This window comes from Natrix helvetica (genome assembly GCF_964273705.1).
Source record: "Natrix helvetica genome assembly, chromosome: 5".
Classification (NCBI taxonomy): Eukaryota; Metazoa; Chordata; class Lepidosauria; order Squamata; family Natricidae; genus Natrix; species Natrix helvetica.
This window is the reverse complement of record NC_138551.1, coordinates 96,972,135-96,993,845: the sequence shown is the minus strand read 5'-3', so window position 1 is coordinate 96,993,845 and position 21,711 is coordinate 96,972,135. Positions and strand designations below refer to the sequence as shown.

Here is a 21,711-nt window from a genome sequence, read left to right as displayed (position 1 = left end):
GCCATGGGAGCTGGGGGACGGGCAGAGCGCCACGTGGCTTGGCGCTGTAGTGATACCCCCTAGGTCAGTGAATACGCTCTGCCCAACTGGATAGGGGATTTGCCGGGCGGCTGCTCATGAGCGTGGTCACTTCATGGCTGCTTCGCCCCGAGGCTGTGCCCGGCTCTTTGGGAGCCTGCTCGCAAGGGAGCAGCCGCCCGGCAACTCCCCCCTCCAGCCAGGCAGAACGCCACTCCCCAACCTAGCGGTATCCAGAAGGCAGCAAGCAACGTGAGCGCCTTTTCCCCCCGGCTCCTGCGGCTTGCCGCCTTCGGGATACCGCTAGGTCGGTGAGCGATGCTCTGCTTGGCCAGAAGGGGGGGTTGTCCAGGGGGTTTATTTTCAGGGGTGGGCTTATATTTTTGCCCACACGAAAAATGTGGTAAGGCGTTAGTTTTGGGACAGGTCATATTTTCGGGGAAAATGAAATACTTTAGGAACTATTAAAAAAGGCAGGATATTATATTCCCCTGGATGTGAAAAAGAGAAACATGTTTTAAAGACAAAGCAGCTCCCTCCAGCTTTCTGCCCCCCCCCACCTTTGTCAATGGGCCATTAAGGCCTGAGCCAGTCTATTCTGCATAACAAAGGTCTACCTACCTCAGGCAGAGTCATAATAGGCATCCCAAAGCCCTTTCATTACATCATCACCCAGCAAGAGTCAACCAAGCTTGGGACTCAAATGACAGACAGCCTACAAAATTAGCTTAAGACCCACGCCCCCTGGGAGTCTGATCACCAATCAGAGTGCATTTCTTGCACAGGAAGGGAAGCTCTGGGGTGGGGCCCAGAAAGGACATAAAACCAGGGCACTCTCAGCCTCTCTTCCCTTTCTTCTTCTTCACCCAACATCTCCAAGACATGTGATCCCCTATTCCCCAGGACCTCAAACCATGTGGTCCTGTCCACCATTAAAACCATCTTTCCAAATAGCCACCATGTTTTTAGTGTCTTTTTCCCCACTTGGAACTGGATCCAGATGGACATTTCTTCCAACAAGTACAATCTTTGGTGAAATTATTTCAATGAAAGCAGGACTTGCTGGGCCTACTTGGACTGACGTAAATTCTGCAGCCAGTTGCATTGCCGCTACAGGGAATATAACCCTGGGAGACAGAATAAATCAACCTTTTCTTAACAAACCCTTTGCTCACCTCCCATGATGCCATTTCAAATATTTAACAGGCAAGCTTATCAAAAACAAACACTTCCCCCCTCCCCCATATAATTTCTGATTTCCCAACCAGGCTGGGCAAAGCTGCAGTTCTAAATACCGAACTTTGTTCATCTTTAATGTGACACTTTGAGTATTAGGAAATGTTTCATAGATTTTTAAAGAGCAAGAGTAAAAGCTCCTGCTGCACCTTTATCTTCTTTATGACAAGACTTCTCAAACTCTAGACCAGTGAGGGCGAATCTTTTCGATGTGCAGAAACGTCATGCTTTGGAAAAGCCAAACTTTCGGGTTCTAGCACACATGTGCACCCGACAATCAACTGGCCGGCGTGTATGTGCACACAGGTTTTCAGCATTGCCACACGAAGGATCGTGCTCCGGAAAAGCGGACCTTTTGGGTTCTGGCGCGTATGCACACCTGACAATATGCTGGCTGGCGCGCATGCATGCACTGATTTTTAGCACTGCCACACGCAAAAGGACAGCTGATCATCGCACACGCATGTGCGCCATAAACCCGGAAGACAAACAAGCAAGGCTGCACGTGCCGGGCGACATGGCTTTGCGTACCACTTTGGGCACGCGAGCCATAGGTTCTAGATTATCACTAAACAAGGCATTAGCAACTGGGGAGGGGAGTATACTTTTTAAAAAGCTGGTTAGACCTAACACATTTCCAAAACTCACTTCTGTTTATCTGCAGAAAGAAAGACTGGAGGGAGGTTTTAAAAATGGCTGTCAAACCTATTGAAAAATCACAACAGTTTTATTTACGGTGTTATTATTTAATGTTAGTTGCAAGAATTTATCATTTTTATGTTTTATCATTTTATCATTTTGAATGTTTGAAAATTAGTGATGTAAAATTAGTGATAGACAAAGGGGCACAGCCTTATACTGTGGCAGTCTACATGTAAAAATTAGTCAAGTAAAAATAAGCATAGAAGCAATGTGACTTTTTAACATTTATTTTTAAAATAAACCCATGGGATTTTAAGCAATAAAAGCCATTATTAAAATGACATTGAACTCACACCAAAGTTCCTTTCAGTTTATTTATTTATTTATTTATTTTATTAAATTTATAGACCGCCCCCTCTCCCCGAAGGGACTCGGGGCGGTGTACAGACACCACATTAAAACCTAATATAAAATAGATACACTTAAAAACCAATTAAACAATAAGGCTGTACAGGGTAATAAAAGTTAAAAATTAGCTTAAAACAACCCCAAAAATTTTAAAGTACAGAATTGAGGGACTAGATCGGGATTAGGCCAGGCCCGCTAAACTAAACAGGTGGGTCTTGAGCATCTTACGGAAGGAGCGGAGATCAGTGGTTGTTCTGATGTCACGGGGGAGGTCATTCCAGAGGGTCGGGCCCATCACAGAGAAGGCCCTACTCCTGGGCGTCGCCCGCTGGCACTGCCTCGTGGACGGCACCCGGAGGAGCCCCTCCCTGTGAGAGCGGATCGGTCGAAGGGATGTATGGGGCAGGATACGATCCCGCAAGTACCTTGGTCCTGTGCCATGGAGCGCTTTAAAGATGATAACCAGTACCTTGAAACGCACCCGAAAAGCCACAGGTAGCCAGTGTTGCCCGCGCAGGAGAGGTTACGTGGGAGTACCTAGAGACTCCCGCAACAACCCGCGCGGCCGCATTCTGAACTAGCTGCAGCCTTCAAGTGCATCTCAGGGGGAGCCCCATGTAGAGAGCATTACAGTAGTCCAGCCGAGACGTCACAAGTGCATGGGTGACTGTGTGGAGGGCATCCCGGTCCAATAGGGGACGCAATTGGCGCACCAGGCGAACCTGGTGAAACGCCCCCCTTGCCACGGCCATCACATGGTCGTCCATTGACAGCCGGGCATCTAGGAGGATGCCCAAATTGCGAACCCGATCCATGGGGGCCAGCTGTTCGCCCCCAATGGCCAGTGATGGACATAGCTGGTTGAACCGGGGTGCCGGTAGCCACAGCCACTCCGTCTTGGACGGGTTGAGCCTGAGTCTGTTACCTCCCATCCAGATCCGCACGGCTTCTAGGCACCGGGACATCACTTCAACGGCATCGTTGGGGTGGTTCGGGGTAGAAATGTACAGCTGGGTGTCGTCAGCGTACAGATGGTAGTCTACCCCGAATCCACGGATGATCTCGCCCAGCGGCTTCATATATATGTTGAACAGGAGAGGTGAGAGGACTGACCCCTGAGGCACCCCGCAAGTGAGTGGCCTCAGGGTCGACCTCTGCCCCCCTGTCAACACACATTGCGCTCGGCCAGAGAGGTAGGAGAACCACCGCAAAACGGTGCCCCTCACCCCCAGCCCCTCCATACGATGCAATAGGATACCATGGTCGATGGTATCAAAAGCTTCCTTTTCTTTGATGATCACATTTGCATGTTATAGTATTGACTTTATTTGTAATTATATGAGCCCTATTTGCAATGAGACATTAATGAAACACATTTCTGATAGGTTTAGATTTAACTTGGTTAAATCTGGTGGGGCAGGGTGGAGGATATAAAGCAGAAAGTGAGCAAGCCACAACCTGCATGCAACAGTCCCCCGTCTTTAGTTAGGCCTCTTCATGTGACTCCCTTAAGCCACTGAAAAGCAAAGGAAATAGGCAAACTAAAACCCTGGATAGGTAGAATGTCCTATAAAACTAAGTTACTTCAAAAAAAGAATTTAGGGTCACAAAATGTAACTTGACTTTGAGGTAACTAGTCTTTGTTCAACGTTTTTTAAAAAACAACAAATAATCATCGAGTCTTTTATGGTAAATAGGTTGCCAAAGTCATCTCCAGAACAACGAGATTGGGAAGAGAAGGTACCATGAACCCCAATAACCGAATCAACAGTAGATGAACATTCCATTTTCAACATGATTCCATATTTCTCCTGCAATATCTCTATACAAGCAAAATAAACTTTTATTCAATTCTTATGTCTTTTCTCTAAGGTTAAAGAGGGCTTGCACAAGCACTTCCCTTTATTGTGCCCTCACTGCAACTACCGTTATCTTGTGGTCTAAAGTTATGTTGAGAAATTGTAAATGGGATGAGTGGGCTTGAATTTGTAGTTCTCCTCACTTGTAGCTCAACACGCTAACAAATCTTCTGGAAACTTCCATTTTCTCCCAATATTCTACAGCTCTCAGAATTGTCAGCCAATAAAACAATATTGACAAGGAATTCTGAAAAAAACATAATCCAAAAGAGCTGGAGAAAAGTTCTAATACCCTATAGTTGGATTAATAGACAAAGAGTCTGATAAACACACTGTTTAAAAGAAAAACACATTCTTATGTGCCATTTTTACCATTCATATGTAGATTGACAAATGAGAAATGATAGTTTCTATCATTGGGCTGTCAGACTTTTAAACACAACGACAATCACTCCACGCACACGCAGAAACCTATGACTAGTTTTTCTTTTCCTTTTCCTAATTACTTGCATAGAGATTATTCTTTATACTTTGTTTGTTTGTTTATTGGATTTATATGCCACCCTTCTCCCAAAGGACTTAGGGCGGCGTACAACATTAAAAAAAACACATATTACAAAAGTTAAAAAAGAAATTAGATAGAGTATCCAAAAACAAACCCAATTAATATGAACAATAACATTTTAAAAATTAGATTAAAATTAACAATTACATCAATTATTTATTTTATTTTGTTCAGCCAGGCCGGCTTGCTGGAAAAGCCAACTTTTTAGGGCACATCAGAAGGACCGGAGGTCAGGGATTATGCGAAGCTCCGAGGGCAGCTCATTCCAGAGGGAAGGCACTCCCACAGAGAAGGCTCTCCCCCTGGGGGTCGCTAGCCAACACTGTCTTGCCCACTGCACCCTGAGGAGCCAACTCTGTGGGATTGCACTGGACGGTGGGAGGCTACTGTTTATGTTGTTTGTATTTGTTGTCATGGATTGCACCAGTGAGGCTAAAACCAATTTCATTGTGTACATGATGTACAATGACAATAAAGGCTATACTATACATTTGTTTCTCACCTTCTCTGTTGTACTATATATGTGCACCGGAGAATACTTTCCTACACATAAATATCCCTGTAAAATGTATACAGCACAAATAGGTTGAAATATATTTTAAGTAAATATATGCACAATCCAGACCGCATTGGGGGAGGGGGGGACTGACAGACAGACAGAGTGGCATGAAATATTCATAATTGTAACAGGCAGTCTTACAACTCAATGGTGTTTGGGGGTTGGGAAGTTAGTCATTCCTGTTTTCCACTGGCAACTTCTCTGCCAGTGCAGTGCTAAATTTGTGAAACTCATCCGACCACTCATCTTAATACACTATAAACCTGGGTAGCTCACAGCAGCAATAAAAACATGTAAGAAGCAATTTATAACAACCAAGCAAGTACAAGAAGGGTGCTTCATCTTGTCATGTAAAATCGAGTGAGGCAGCTTCTACTCCACCTAAAGATGGAGATAAACGATTTCTACCCTCGCACACCCTTTCCAAGTGATGCTCTACAGCAGGGGTCTCCAACCTTGGCCATTTTAAGCCTGGCGGACTTCAACTCCCAGAATTCCGTTGTGCACACGCGCGTCGGCCAGCTGATCATCGTACGCGCAGGCGCACCAGTGAGCTAAGGTGGAAGACACCCCCCTTACTCCTCAGTACTTTCTCCCAGTCTGAATTGTGCCAGGAAAAACGGCCACCCAGGAAAGCTGCAAACCCGCTTTTTTACGATTCCCGAGTCCAAGGAGGAGCTGCTAATCGCTCCCCGCGAACGAGAGGAAACGAGCCTTCCCTCCCCCCCCCCCCGCGCGCGCCTCCAGCCGTCTTGACGGACAGAGGAGCGTGGGTTTCCTGCCACGCCGGCCACCGTAGGAGGGCGGGCTCCATCCACGCCGTTGCCTTGACGACAGTAACTACGCACTCTCCCCTCCCAATTATGCGCTCGGCGAATGGGAAAGAAGGGGGTGGGACCGAGGAGGACAGCAAAAGAGTTGGGAGCCCCCCCCCCCCGCCTCAGCCCCCGCCCTCACCTGTAGCAGCACCAGGAAAGCGGCGAGCTTCTTCTGCTGGGGCCCGAACTCCCCCACCAGCCCAAAAGCCTCATCCAGATCCATGGCTCCGTCGGGTCACCGCGCTGCATCCCCGTCACAGTCCGCCCCCACCCCCACTCCCCAACCAGAAAGAGAACGGCGGGCTCTGGGAAGCGCGGAGCTCGCGCCTCTCCTCTCCCCTCCTCGCCTCTGCTCTGCCGTTGCTTTCCGGAGGTGGTGAGGTGGCGGCTCAAAGGAACGCTCGCGGCGCCCTCTGCCGGCGGCCGGTGGGCAAAACAACGGCCAAGTCGCCGGCGGGGGGCGGGGCTCGTATTATGAGCACGCGAAGGGTTCCGCTTCGCGCTTGCGCAGAACGCGCGGTTGGAGGGCTGAGGTTAGCTTTTCGGTTACGTGGCCTGGTGATGGGAAGCGGGTTGTTTAGGCGGGGGCGTATTTCGAATGGAAGCTCAGGTGTTACGACCGATTGTGATCATTTATGGATGCAAAAGGGGAAAAAAGGAGTTGTGTCAGTGGGATGTGCGATCTGGTCTAGATACTAATCTAATCTAATTCACTGTAAAGGTAAAAGTTCCCCTCTCACATCTGTGCTAGTTGTTCCCAACTCTAGGGGGTGGTGCTCATCTCCGATTCAAAGCCAAAGAGCCAGCGCTATCCGAAGAGTCTCCCTGGTCATGTGGTCGGCATGACTAAAAGCCGAAGACACACGGAACATTGTTACCTTCCCACCAAAGGTGGTTCCTATTTTTCTACTTGCATTTTTACATGCTTTTGAACTGCCAGGTTGGTAGAAGCTGGGACAAGGAACGGGAGCTCACTTCAGTATGCAGCGCTAGGGATTCGTAAATGCACAAAGGCAAATATGTATTGCTTTCACTAGATTATTGGGCTGCCGTTTTTAATGAGAGGCAGAGGACAAGATCTATCACATTCTTTTTTCTGGTCTTTTTTTTTCTTTTTGTGCTAAATTTCCTTTATTACACTTACAACTTAAAGTACAAGTATCAGTAACAACACATTAAAACAGCTACAAAATAACATCCACTAATAAGTGAGAGCAGAACTGAGCTCTTAGGTGGCCAGTAAATTTTGTGAGGCCTGGCGGTTGTTGCGATGATTCTTTGGCAAATCATTAAATGTTTAAACATTTACCAGCACAATGTTTACAAGTAGTTAGGATAGCTGCAATAAACAATAAAGTTTGGGAAGACATACAGTATGGGGACATCAGTAGAAAAATTAACCAGAGCATTATTTTCATAAGAAATCTCATATCCTTTTAGCTTCCTCTACCAGTTTGATTTTGCTTTTAAACTTTACTTTTTAAAAAAAAATTAAAACAGCACACTGGAAAATATATATCTGGCTTTATACATATTCCATTACCTCGGAAATCAGACCTGGATACACTGGAAAGTGTAATGATCACTACCATGTATCAATAATTCAGTTCCACTTCAGTTGTGTTGGATTCTCAGAGGCTGCCTGCAATTTTCTTGGCAGAGTGTCCCCGAAGAAGTTTGCTATTCCTCCATCCTAGGAATACAGAAAGTGACTGGCCCAAGGTTACCCAGCTCACTTTGTGCCCAAGGCTAGACAAGACTAGAACTCATGGTCTCCCAGTTTCTAGTCCGATGCCTTATCCACTACACCAGGGGTATCAAACTCACGTCACAGCTGCATTACATGACACATCAGGACTTCGCTAAATGGGGCCTGGCCAGCGTGTGATGCAGCCAGCCTGTGGGCTAGGAGTTTGACAGTCCTGCACTACACCAAAGAGGTCCCACTTTAGTTCCACTATAAATATATGCAAGTCCTGAATTATGACTGGAGAGGAATGTGTGGCATTCTAAAAGTGGAATTCTATTTCCTATCATGCTTAATCGGCACAATAAAAGACTAAAGAATTATAATTTATAATCTAACATGTTGGACTATATATTGCAACATATGTTTGTTCTGACCTAGGGTTCACAAAAATCATGAAGCAGACTCCTTGTCCCGACAAAACCCCTTTTTATTAAGCTAATGTGAATTCCTCTCATTCACATCCAGCAAAGTCCCGGCAAACACTTTCAAGGGTGAATTTACAACCACAGACCTTATCAGGCTTGGAGAGTTGTCAGGCCGGCAAAGCTGTACCAGAAAATAATTGGCAAGGAGTCTCTGAGAGTCATGAACAAATCTTCACACTAATTAAACAAACTAATTGCCTCCTGCAAACTCCCCTCCCTTTCTCTTTATTCCCTATGGGAGGGGCCATTCACCTTCCACCTGTGACTTTACTCCCAAGTCTACCCTGATTTCTGAGGAGTTTTTTTCTTCTGGCAGCTCTGTGCATGCTCACTGGGAACAGGCTCCAGCTGTTCTTCTGCCCCACTGATCTCCGTCTCCAAAGGCAGCCGATAACTGTTGGACGGCCCTGGCCCCATCTCTGCCTCCGATGCAGAGCACTCGTCAGAGCCTTCCCCAGATTTCAGGACTGGCCCATGTTCCTCCCCAACCTCCTCACTGTCTGAGTCTGCCACCAGCTCTGCTGGTGGGCCACAACGTTGCCCTAGTGCAGGGGTGTCAAACTCACGTCATCACAGCGTCATCACGTGATGTATCAGGACTTTTTCCCCTTTCACTAAACCAGGCATGGGCATAGCCAGTGTGTGATGCATCCCGCTCGTGGGCCGGGAGTTTGACAGCCGTGCCCTGGTGTTTCACCTGAGTAGTGTTTCAAGACAACAGACAGATTAGATTTCTTCTTTCCTGATCAGAAGCGCCTATTCCAGTCAAGGTGGTTTCAGAGCAGTGCAGTACTTTAGAGCAGTGCCTCCCCCCAACCTTTTGGGCACCAGGGACTGGTTCCATGGAAAGATTTTTCTGTGGCTTGGGCGTGGTTTTGTGTTCTGCCTGCATCCTGCGGCCTGGTTTCTGGCATGCCACAACCCGGTGCCAGTCCTTGGCCCAGGGCCATGAGGGTGACGTGTGCCAAAGGTAGCATGCAGCAACCTCTCCGTGGGTACGTGAGTCATCTTAGTTCAGTTCCACCATGCATGCGCGCAGGCCTCCCACTGGCCAGCTGGTCATTGGGTTTCTGCCATGAATGTGGGGAGGGGGGCACACATGCATGCACAGGGGGTGGGTCACGTGCAGGGGCCCATGCATGCATGGGGGTCGTGGGGGGCTCTGCACACATGTGTGGGATGCACGCACATACACGGGGTTTGGGGAGTGCGGGGGGAATGCATGCATGTGCAGGGGTGGGGCACATGCGCAGGGACTGCACATGCATTGCAAGGGGGGGAGAATCAGGCACACACATGCACCTTTGCGCATGCACACATGTGCTTTGGGCACTCGGTCTGGAAAAGGTTAGCCATCCCTGAAAGCACAGAAAGCAGGTAATGAACATATACAGTTGATTGTAGAGGTTTACCCATTTTTTAAAGAAAAATCCCTGCCTATTGTCTGCAACCAAACCTCCTGAAAGGTTGGACATGTTTGCAAGGTAACACACAAGAAATTGTTGGCTCTCAGATCATGAAGCTTGAATGTTCTATTTAAAATGCACTTTTTAGAATTACCTTTGTAGCATTCATGAGCAACCTGCTACAAGCTAAGACCCAAGCTGAGAATTTAAATGATTTCAGCTAATAGAAATCAAGAGAAAATAAACAAAAATTAAGGAATTATTCATTCTCATCCTAAGGAGTAATGCTGGAAATTGGTTGCTTTCAATCCAATTTACTCCCAAACTCTTAAGGGAACCAGGATTCTTAATCCTCACTGGCCTTAAGTTCATTGGAGTAAGGATGAGACACAAATGTAGTACAGAATATCATTATACATAAGACCTGAGTTGGTAGAAACCAATTTATCTGTTACTAACTACAAAATTCTATTATAAACAGCACAAGAAAAGGTTACTAAAGGCAAAACAAATTCTAAATTTACAAAAGGAAACAGGACAAACCACTTAAGGGCAAAAAGGGCTGAAATAGAACAAGGGTTGTGGTACCTTAAAAAGTGGTTTGCAAAAGCAGATAATGCAATTGCAAGGCAATTTTATGTACACAGTAATCCTTATTACCACACTTGGAACAAGAATTTCTATTTTAGGTCAGTGCTGCCATAAAACAAGTCATCGCATCACCAGCCCCAATTTTATGACCATTTTTATTGAAGCTGCTAGTGAATCAGGTGAGCATTAAGCAAGTACAACTTCCTCAGTTCACTTTAAAAAAAAAAACTGGCTGGGAAGATTGCAAATTGCAATTGGGACCACAGGCTGCTGCAACTGGTCATAAATTCAAGTCTTCAGTGAAAATTAGTCGCAGATAAGCATGTGGGATTCAACCTTTGAAAGAGTCCAATTTGTCATTATTCTTACTGTGATTAAATGCTATTAGTTTATTTACCACTATTAGTTTGTATTGCATAGAAATGAGACACGACAAACCCACTGGAAAATACCCATTTTATTAAGTTACAATTTTAAAATATAAGCCTTAGCATCTTCAAAAATAGCAATTATGAAGATACGGTAGTATCAGTACAAAATTTTAGAAAAAGACATATCTTAGTACTACAAATACATAAACAGGTTTACAGTCAATTATTACACATAGAAAAGTTAGCTTTAGCCTTTAAAATTATGAATCCAAATATTGAAATTGCATTTGTTAAAAATTACTAAATAACAAGTCCATTGTTCCCTTTTGCATATTTTTTGCATAATACTTGCTAATACATTGATACCTAATGATGCCCTGTATCTTGGTTAAAGCAGGTAAATCAGTATGGCATAACCATTACATTATATTTTAGAATTTATCTTGCCATGAAGCTGAAAATAGGTTGGATGATAATGACAATGGCATTTAGCTCAGTGAAATATGCCTATTTTGAATATTATACTACTAGCAGTTTCATGGAAACAAGTCCTGAGTCTTTCCATGCCTCAATGCCTTTGCTGTGGGAATTTGTAGAGGGAGATATTTCTTTAAGGTGCATCCATATTTAAAAAGTTTCTGCTTTATACATTACTTTTTGGAAGAGGGGGGTACATGCAAAAATGAAATCTGGGTGAATTTCAGATGTTTGGGGTTTCAATCTCATTATCCCTGAATATTGGCTATGCAGGCTAGAACTTCTAAGAACTAGAGACAGAAACATAAGTACCTACTCTGGCAACACCAGAGGAATGAAAGGTGGGCAATCTGCAGGCCACATGTGACATTCTCTCTGCTCCATTTTCCATTCCTAAGGCAAGGGTGTTAAGGAGTGAATAATTATCTTACTTTACCGTCATTTAAATTTCAATCATTTAAGACTGAAATTTAAAGAAGCTACTGCACCACTGAAAACTCTCACACACCCACAGAAACAGGAATATGGTCAAAATGGATGAAGTAGCAAATTTTCAGCTTTTAACACTACACAAGGAAATGCAACATGCTCACAAAACATAGCCCTGACAATATCACCAGCCATGGCTCTCTGGTTTCTAGAGAGGAAACACTCTTTATTCCCCAAAGCTTCCGAAGTATCTTCTACAGCAGGGGTGTCAATCGTGCTTGCTCCGCCCCCACCCACTTTAGCGAAGGGGTGGTGGTAAGTCCCAATAAGTCATGTGACGTTGCCATGATGACACAGGTTTTACACTCCTGTTCTACAGTAACACGGATAGCAAGAACTTAAAAGTAGCCAATAAACCTACCTTTTGCACTGCGAAATCAAATTTATTTGATGTGACCTGATAATTTTTTTAAAACCTAAAATGCCAACTGAAGAAGTGTTTAAATCTGGTCTGATGTGGTGGAAGAGGCAAGTTGGGATGACTATTATGCCTGACTTAGCACTGTGAGCTTTTCTATATAAAGAGACAAATGTCCTTAAAGGAAACATGAAATTAAGATGAATGTTCTCTTTCTTATCTAATACAAAGTTTCCCAATCAAAGGTCTAGAGTAAGAGAAAACTAGTGAAACGTAAATGCTAGGACATATTGTATGCCTTTTAATCACATTCTATTCTTCCTGTACTCAACATAACACTAATAAATACAATGAAATGTAAAAGCAGGTTCTCTTTCTGAGATAAAATATATTTCTGATGCCCAAAATAATATAGAAAGTATAATTTATTTTCTTATATTGGATAGACCTCCAGGATTCCACACTGAATTGTTAGCTCTTCTCCAGAGGACACTATATATATTTGCCTGATTATTATTTTTTTGCAAGTTTCTTCTTAAACCAAAAACTGAATCTTCCTTTGGGATTTACTTACTTTTGCTTAAAGCCTAGTTTCAAGTGGAAAAAAACCCCCATTTTTTCAAGTATTATTTTTAAAATATTGCTAGGATTTATAGCTATGATAAGCCAAAAACTATCAACTATGAATTTTATTGTTAAATACTATTTAAAAAGCACGACATGATTTCTTACATCCAGATGCAATACTTAAAGCATGTTATCCTAAAAGAGAGGAAGACTTTTTTGACCAGCAAAGGCAAGTCATCTTTCAAGAAATTAGCAAAGAGCAATGTTTTCCAAACTACCACTTCAAAAATCAGACCTTTAAATACATGCATGGCTTTAAAGGAATTCTAGATTTTGCTGCGAGAAAAGGTTTAAGTAAGCAGTCAATGTCATCTGTACAGAGTACGGCTTTGTCTAGCCTACTAATCAAACAACTGAAGTACTCTAGTTTTCTCCTATCCCTTACACAGCCCAAATAAGAACACTTCAGCTTGGTTATAGATAAATAAGTCACCCAAACAACACTTAAAAACACACACAAACATGAAAGATTTCTGAAAACACCTACAAAATTCAATTTTTTTTGAAAAAAAATTTTTTTTTCAAAAGTGCTGGTTAGATGCCAGTTATCATATTAAATTTGTGCAACACATGATAAAACATATTTGACTGCAGAATTTGGTGTGTTTTTTTCTATCCAACATATTCCTATTCCTTTTTACATACAATAGGCAAACTGAATTCAATTTCGAAGGATACCTTTGAAATCTTTTAACCTGATTCAGTACACTCATAAGTAGTAGTTGATAAAAAAAAGATTAATTAGTAGAACAATATTTTGCATACAAAAGTTTCAGCATTCAACAAGGAATGCTGTAAATATTCTTTGCATGAAAATCTGGACAGCAGATCCCCTACTGGTGCAGAACCTATTTGGATGGATGGATGGATGGATGGATGGATGGATGGGTGGATGGAAGGAATATAAATTGCTGACTGTACAGAAACAGACAACTATGATTTTCATTATCAGCTATGCTAAATGCACAGGCTAACTCAAACCATTACAGCAAAATACAAAAGCCGCAAAGAAACAACCTAACCCAACAGTGTCTTCATGTCACAGGGCATTGAAAGGAATTTCTAAATGAAATGAAAATGGCTGATTTTATGAGGAGGTGCAACCCTCTTCCATGACCTTAAACAGCTCTTTCGACCCAAGCCATTCAGAGGATTACTTCCAAAATATGCCCTATGTTCTTCAATTTTTCACGCTCTCGACTTGGACAACTGTGGGAATTTTAGAATACAATGTATTTCAACCACAAGTTGCCCAATATAGTACAGAAATTCTACAGATGTGTCATGTTTATTAAGCACTGGACATCAGCTAACACTGAAGCCACAATTGAGAATCTCATGAAATTATTTCATTGATGAAGCACAGAAATCTAAAGAGCTATTCAGATTCACAAAAGTTTCATTTAGTAAAAATTGGTTCCTCCTATCAAAAGAAAAAATATATATAATTTAGTTTTTGGTACTTGTGAAACCAAAGCGTAACATGCATCCAGGTGGTCTCTTCCTTTCACTTGTGTGACTGAAATAAAGCTGTGTTGAGAATATGAATCCATAAATGGCAGCTGTTTCTCAGAGAATGGGAAGAGGGCACAGGACCAGAACACAGCAGGCCTGTAGAAAACTATTAGGACAGATGTTTGCTTTTAGCTGAACGGTGTAGATTAGAAGTATACTTGTGGCCTTCTCTTCACTTTGTATTTTAGTGAGCCATATCGCGCCTGGAACAAATGAAGAATGTTTTAGAAGATTTCAAGATATCCACAACACAATTTTTAATACAAAAAAAATCTGATGTTGGTTGCTATTTCCTGGTGGGGAGAGGAGGAAATGGCATCCAGCATGAGGATATGAGTAAAGATAAATAGCAACCTGTAGCAGAATGCAATAATAGCTTTTGGGTAACTCTTCAAACAAAATATGTGAGTAAAGAAGTGAGCAACATTATTAATGAGAGACATTCCTCAAGATGACATTGGCACCAATAATCTTCATATAAGTACTAGGTTTTTAGGCATTTAAGTAAGTGGGCATTCAAATATAACCACAAACACTTATCTACTTTTACAAGAAGAAATAGTGTGCAATCTTGGTTCTCCCTCTTGCCTCCTTTAGGGTTCTTTTTCCCCTAAATCAAACCAGACTTTGCTACTTGAACAAACCAGGATCAAATTCTGGTTTGCAGTTTTCTTTCATTGAGATTCAGAAAAGGTAAGCTTCCACTTTAAAATGTTTTCAATAAAAATATTTAACGACTCCCACCTTTTTATTTAGAGCATTTCATACTGCCAAGAACAGATTTACTTGCCTCTTTGCGTCCTTTTATCGTTTTTACAGATTTCATACTTTGTGTTCGACGAAGACCTCTTTGAGCAAACATTTCATCTTCTGAATATGTCCCTTCCCTCTCTTCATCTGTTTTATCATCTTCCGAATCCTTTTTTACTGGAATACCATAACCTGAGGGGTAAAACCACAAATCAAAATACTGTTTTACCAATGATTGATCATTTCCTACTTCCTAAAAATGTTTAAGAAAATGAGGAAATTTCCCCCCTCAAAATGATTGCTATACAAAATGTGTAACTAATCGATATGCCTGAAGGTAAATGCAGTAGTAAAAAGACCCAGAAAATACTTGTTTTTTTCCATACCTGTGATAGTAAATGGCCTGGCCAAAGTGAAAATAAAGGAAAACTGGTTTATGTAAATTAAGTAGATGGGAAGAATCCACGAAGGAATGGAGATAGGAACCTCTTTGTGTAGGGTTATATGTACTCATTTAGAAAATCTCTTTGAAGCGATAGTATCAATTCCATGCCTATACCCCAAGCTGAGGGACGCGGTGGCTCAGCGGCTAAGATGCTGAGCTTGTCGATCAAAAAAGTTGGCAGTTTGGCAGTTCAAATCCCTAGCGCTGTGTAACAGAGTGGGCTCCCATTACTTGCCCCAGCTTCTGCCAACCTAGCAGTTTGAAAGCATGTAAAAATGCAAATAGAAGAAATAGGGACCACCTTTGGTGAGAAGGTAATAGCGTTCTGTGCGTCTTCGGCGTTTAGTCGTGCTGGTCACATGACCACAGAGATGTCTTCGGACAGTGCTGGCTCTTCGGCTTTTTAATGGAGATGAGCACCGCCCCCTAGAGTCGGGAACGACTAGCACATATGTGTGAGGGGAACCTTTATCTTTACCCCAAGCTAATGATTTTGGAGGCAGGCAGTGAAAAGTAGGGCCTACAAGAGTCTCTGAGGGAATTGCTTATACAAAACCTAGGAAATCAGAACTAGCCCAGCTTAATAATATACCAACCTAAGGGTTCATTGGGAATCGAGCTCTTGCTTTTCTTTTTGGTAGCAGGCAAAGTCTGGTAGTGCCTTTGTCCTATTGGCTCATCATCTGGTATTGCTGTGAGGTCATGCATACTGAAACTCCGCAATTTCTCTGTTATTGCTCCTTGACCCTGTAGTATTGAAGAGGAAAAAGGAGGTGTCATTCAATGGGAGGAAGGAGTCCTCTGTCCAAACTGATATACAGTCACGTGAAAAAGAGGGCACCTCACTGAAATTTTTGTTTCACATTTCAACATACAGCTATTTATCTTCATTTCAACAATATTGATAAAGGAGATATAATAATGATCACACACCAGTTACAGCTGAGAATTTGAAGTACCAAAACATACCCCCAAAATTGGATCAGCTCCAGAGGCTTTATAGGAGCCTGGGGAGGGAGAAAACAGCCTCCCCCGTCCTCCCCGGAGGCACTCCGGAGGCTTCAGGAGCTCCCCTGAAGCCTCCGGAGGGCAAAACACCGGTCCTACGGGCAAACCGGAAGTTCAGGAATGAACCTCCGGTTTGCTTGTAGGGCCATTTTTGGTCCTCTGGAGCCTTCAGGGACCTTCAGGAGGCTTCCCTGAAGGCTCCGGAGGACTAAAAACAGCCCTACGAGAAAACAGGTCGTTTTTTTGTCCTCCGGAGCCTTCAGAGAAGCCTCCGGAAGGCCCCTGAAGCAAGTCTGTTCCTGAACTTCCGATTTGCCCGTATGACCGTTTTTTTTACCTCCGGAGGCTTCAGGGAAACTCCTGAAGCCTCCGGAGGGACTCTGGGGGCCCAGGGAAGGCTGTTTTTGCCCTCCCCAGGCTCCTATAAAGCCTCTGGAGCCTGGGAAGGGCGAAAAATGGCTTTAAAAAAGGCTGAATTCAGCTGACAGGACAACGCCTTGCATTCCCTGACAAATGGCTCTGCATGCCACCTGTGCCATAGGTTCGCCACCCCAGTTCTATTCTATTCTATGTAAGTGATTCTATATTTATCATTGTAAACAGCTGTAGGGTGATAATTCAGAACTGAATTTGTTTCTTTCCTATCCTATACAGCCCTTGTCTCTTTCCTCTATAAAGGTTAGATTTTTTTTCTCCCTCCAAAATTAATTAAATTCAACTACTAAATCCATAATTCAGTGTGTAAATGGAGCCTTATTCAAATTATGACTCCTTCAATGTCTATTCTGTAAAGTCCAAGCACCGTATTAAAAGTCTGCCTTGATTAATGTATACACCCGTGATGGCAAACCTATGGCACGCGTGCCACAAGTGGCACGCAGAGCCATTTGTCAGGGCACGCGAGGCGCTGCCCTGTCAGCTGGCCAGCGCGCATGCGCCCGCTGGCCAGCTGACTTCACCTTTTTAAAAGACATTTTTCGCCCTCCCCAGGCTCCAGAGACTTTATAGGAGTCTGGGGAGGGCGAAAAGAGCCTCCCCCGCCCACCCGGAGGCCCTTCCGGGTTGCTCGGAGGGTGGTTCTAAGCGTTCCGAAGGCTTTAGGGAAGCCTCCGGACGGTCCCTGAAGCCTCCGGAGGGCCTCCGGGGGGGCGGGGGAGGCTCTTTTTGCCCTCCCCAGGCTCCTATAAAGCCTCTGGACCCTGGGGAGGGCGAAAAAAGCATGTAAAAATGGGGGGGTCGCGCGTTGTGTGCGCATGCGCACTGGGGGATCGCGCATTGCATTATGGGTGCGGCACGCCCGCACATGACCCCCCCTGCGCTCCCCCCACTTGTGGCACGCGAGCCAAAAAAGGTTCGCCATCGCTGGTATACACTAATACTATTAGCCATCCTCTCAATTCTGTCTGAAAGAAATTTGGTTTAATATAATCCCAGATGTGAAGGGCTGAATGGTGTCATTTAATTTTTTAATTTTTTATTTATTTTTTCTGTTCAAGTACCAGTACTTATTAGAGGTATATGGTCATCTAAATACAGCTCTAATCCATAGCACAAATGCTGACTCTCGTACCTTTGTTCTTGAGGGGGGAAAAGATAATATTAGCAATTGTAATTATTAAGTAAACACGCACACATTTTGTAAGCAAGCAAGATGAGAAGTTGTTCTGACAGCTCCAATCTCTGGAGGTCACACTGTTTGAAGCAAAGGAAATGAAATGTTTCCACAGCAGGCAAAGTATCCCTGGAAACCATAAACAAGCCACATCATTTAGAAGAAGGAACCTGTCTTCATTTCAGGAAGTTAAGATTCAAGACATTCAGGAAAGGGTGATCACAGATTAGCAAGGTTAGAATGCTTGCCCTAGGAAAGTCTAGGTTTATCTACTATAATCGCAGGAATGCCAGGGTCATGTCATTTTTATCAACTCTAATCTGTAAAGCATTAAGGGATTCAGATGGTGACACGAATAACAGCAGATAAATAACAGAAGACTTCTGCTGTTAATATACTGAATGCCCCAGTGACTGTAAAACAGCAATGGGAATACCGTATTTTTCGGAATATAAGACATACTTTTCCCCCCTAAAAGAGGGTGAAAATTTGGGTGGGTCTTATACATCAAATCTAGTCCCACCCACCCGCTGGCCCCCACCCTTTGACCTCTGTCTCTCAGCAATTTGCCTCCTTGCAGCAAACAGCCTGTTTCAGCTTCAGCACAGCTTGATTAGCAGAAGCAGCCGATAGTTGGTTGGATCGGCCTCCTGACCCATTAGCTGTGCCACCTCTGTACACCCCCATTTTCTGCCCATTCCGATCCCTGGTGCCTGGAACGGATGGAAAATGGGGCACACAGAGGCTGAAAACGGGGCTTGAGGAGGCTAAAAATGTGGCACACAGAGGCGGCAATAGGCTATGGCAATCCCTGCAGCCTGAAACAGCTGATGGTTGGGAGGCTAATCCAACCGACAATCAGCTAATTGTGCTAATCAGGCTGTGCTGAAATTGAAACACGCTGTTTGCTGCAATGAGGCAAATTGCTGAGAGGCAGAGAGAGGCAGATTTCTTTTCTTGTTTTTCTCCCCAAAAGGTAGGTGTGTCTTATACTTTGGAGCGTCTTATACATAAAAATATGGTAAGTCATGGAGTTCTCAGGTTTATCTTGGGAAGTCCTTTGGAGTTAGACAATTAGGGGCTTTGTGACCTATATTACCCACTATACTAAGCCTTGATTTGCTTACTCATAGTATCTGAGTATATCACAATTGGCTAAATTTACACAAACACACTAAGCTACAAGCAAGAAAGCCAGACAATGTTTGAATTAATGGTATATCTGAATCTCACCCAAGTCCTCTGGCGCTCTTAATTTAATTGCTGCTCAATTTAAGGATGTAATTGAAACAAACTATTCAATTGTTTGCATCTTTCCGGAGATATTTCTGACTGAAAATCAGTTTCACAATTTTATCATGAGAAAAATAGAATAAAATGAATAAAAACATGGGTTTGGGCAGCATGAATAATGTGATGTGGAACACTCTGGCCTTGCACAATCGAGATTTCTCATCATGGAAGCTCGTGGTAAAACAAATTGCTGAAAATCTGACATAAGATGAAGAAGCAAGATGAAATAATTCCATCTACCATTAAAAGAAGCTAAACTACTGCAAAGCTGTTTGTGATCTGATCAGCATTAAAATCTGGCTTCTTCTATCAATAGCCCTGTTTAAAGTCATAAACAACCCTGGTTCATGGTTCTTTTTTAACTGGTGGTAATGTGCTCAACAGTTTGTTTACTAGACTCCTTGAGCAGAAATGTGATCAGACAACTTGTGTAAACGTGTATCTTCACAATAAATAGAACTCTGAAGAACTGAGAATAATATTAGTATGTTATGGGAATTCACTGATTTCACTGATTAGATGTTCACTTTAGCATTTCAATTAATATCATCTGAAGGAAAACAGACATCTAAACTGCAGGTTCAGGAAACCTGGAAGTTTAATTATGCAACTTACATACTGAGGTTCATATTTCCCACTGCCTTTCCCACCTTAATGGGCAAATTCTGCACAGTATTTATCAGAAGAGACTTCCTAGGAATAAGTAGCTATAGCTTATATCAGTAATGGCGAACCTTTTCAGCACCAAGTGCCCAAACCAGAACACACATGCATGTGTGTGCATGTGTGCACGCCAGAGTGCCCGAAACCCAAAGACCAGGTGGCCAGTACACGCATGCCTGTTTTTTGGCTGTTTTTTGGCCGTTTTCTGGTCATTTTCTGGCGCTCTGGCATCTGTGAAGACCAGAAAACCAGAAGATCAGCTGGCGATGGCATGTATGCCCACAGGGAATACTCTGCGTGGCACCTCTGGCACTAATGCCATAGGTTCGCCATCATGGGCTTATATTTTGGGGACTTGAGTGGCCAGAGAATATTCCACTGGTGTTCTTAATAAACACAAACTACTTAAATTTTTACAAATGTTGGATTTTACATTGACTAAAGTGATCACTGCTACTTTATAGAAACTGCTTGGCAACTTCTGCTGACACCTAGATCAGCTAGCCCACTCCCCAGTTTCGTTCTATGCGCATCAATGATGAAGGGTGATCCTAGATTAAAATAGATAATTGTCTCTGGAGTTTTGCTGATAAGAAATGAATGGCAAAGATTTTGGAATTTGTTTTTAGCTAAGAGATGAGACATGGGGTAAAAAGAAAATGTGTTATATTTTAAGAGAGGGTGATGAGTTACTAAAATTGTTTATACTTCAGATGAAGTTTTTCACACATTTTATTTGTTATTTTATATTTTATTAGTATATTAGTTTTTATTTCAATTCATAATCTTTAATAAAATTGTTTCAAAAAATGATAAAGAATAGCCCTGATGTATGATGCATATACTATCTATCAGGTAGAGCAAATTATATTTTCTATTCAAAATTATTGTAAAAGCATATGCTCATGCAGCTTCCCTTTCTGTAATATTTTGTCACTGTGATCTCATTATACACACTAAGTATTCTGAATGTCAAAATACCTGGAGATACCTGGTATTTTAGGCAAATTACAAATAATTAGGAACAGGCCTGAATACATGTGAAAAGCCCAATTTGGCTGTCTACTAGTATCAGACAGCAGTAAGCATCAGCAGTTAAATTCAAGTTCATCAATTTAATTTTTCTTTCCTTACAAATTTGAATTCATCAGGGAACCCTATTAACATCCTAGCCAACCATACTGGTCACTGCTTCATGCTTTAATCTTCCATGAACATTTACCTCAACTTGATTGAAGAACAGCAGAAAGAAGTCAGAAATCCTGTGGAATGTGATTTACCACCAAGGAAAGCAACAAGAGAGAAAAAAGAGTCATCTTCACTGTTTAAAAAGTCAACTCTTATTTGAGAGAACATACTTTTCAGAATACGCTGTTTAGAAAAAGGTTATCCAGCTTTTCACCTTATACCTTTCTGAACACACATCCCCACTCACCCATTTTATGCTACATGGTAAATACACAACATGCAGTATTGTTTACCTTTACAGCGGCAGTCACTGCAGCAGTGGCAGCTAAGTTTAAGCCTTGTTTACCAAAGTTCACCATTGTTTCATAACCACGTTCTTTGGCTTGCACAATGTACTCATCAATCTCCTAGGAAGAAAAATATATGTAGTACAGGTATTAATTTAATCTGATATTGGCAATACATAACATCATATCTTGGCAGAAAGCACAAGGTAGTAATGTGTTCTGACCCCCCCCCCTCTCCACGCCTGTGAACAAGCCAGAACACAGGCTTGGCTGTTTGCCACTGTTTAATTGCAAGATAACAAACCCTTTGGCTGAGGGCCCAGATAACTCACTTACAAGAAAAACAAACCA

General features: G+C 42.9%; 2 protein-coding genes across 4 annotated transcripts in view; both read right to left on the bottom strand.

Moving 5' to 3' along the window:
* Nucleotides 1–6,432, bottom strand: part of LOC309392916 (solute carrier family 22 member 15-like) — a 41,112-nt gene extending 34,680 nt beyond the window's left edge. Inside the window, exon 1 of one of the 2 annotated variants that reach the window (XM_081954511.1) lies at nucleotides 6,245–6,432. In XM_081954511.1, the coding sequence (XP_081810637.1) occupies nucleotides 6,245–6,328 (84 nt within the window). In that variant the 5' untranslated portion in view covers nucleotides 6,329–6,432. The remainder of the gene's footprint in view (nucleotides 1–6,244) is intronic. The other variant, XM_081954510.1, reaches the window with a different exon arrangement.
* A 4,287-nt stretch (nucleotides 6,433–10,719) lies between these two features.
* Nucleotides 10,720–21,711, bottom strand: part of REEP3 (receptor accessory protein 3) — a 47,664-nt gene continuing 36,672 nt past the window's right edge. For both annotated transcript variants that reach the window (XM_081956199.1, XM_081956198.1), the window contains exons 5-8: nucleotides 21,367–21,480; nucleotides 15,906–16,056; nucleotides 14,905–15,056; nucleotides 10,720–14,317 (exon numbers count right to left, since the gene is read on the bottom strand). In XM_081956199.1, coding sequence (XP_081812325.1) covers nucleotides 14,261–14,317; nucleotides 14,905–15,056; nucleotides 15,906–16,056; nucleotides 21,367–21,480 — 474 coding nt within the window. In that variant the 3' untranslated portion in view covers nucleotides 10,720–14,260. The remainder of the gene's footprint in view (nucleotides 14,318–14,904; nucleotides 15,057–15,905; nucleotides 16,057–21,366; nucleotides 21,481–21,711) is intronic.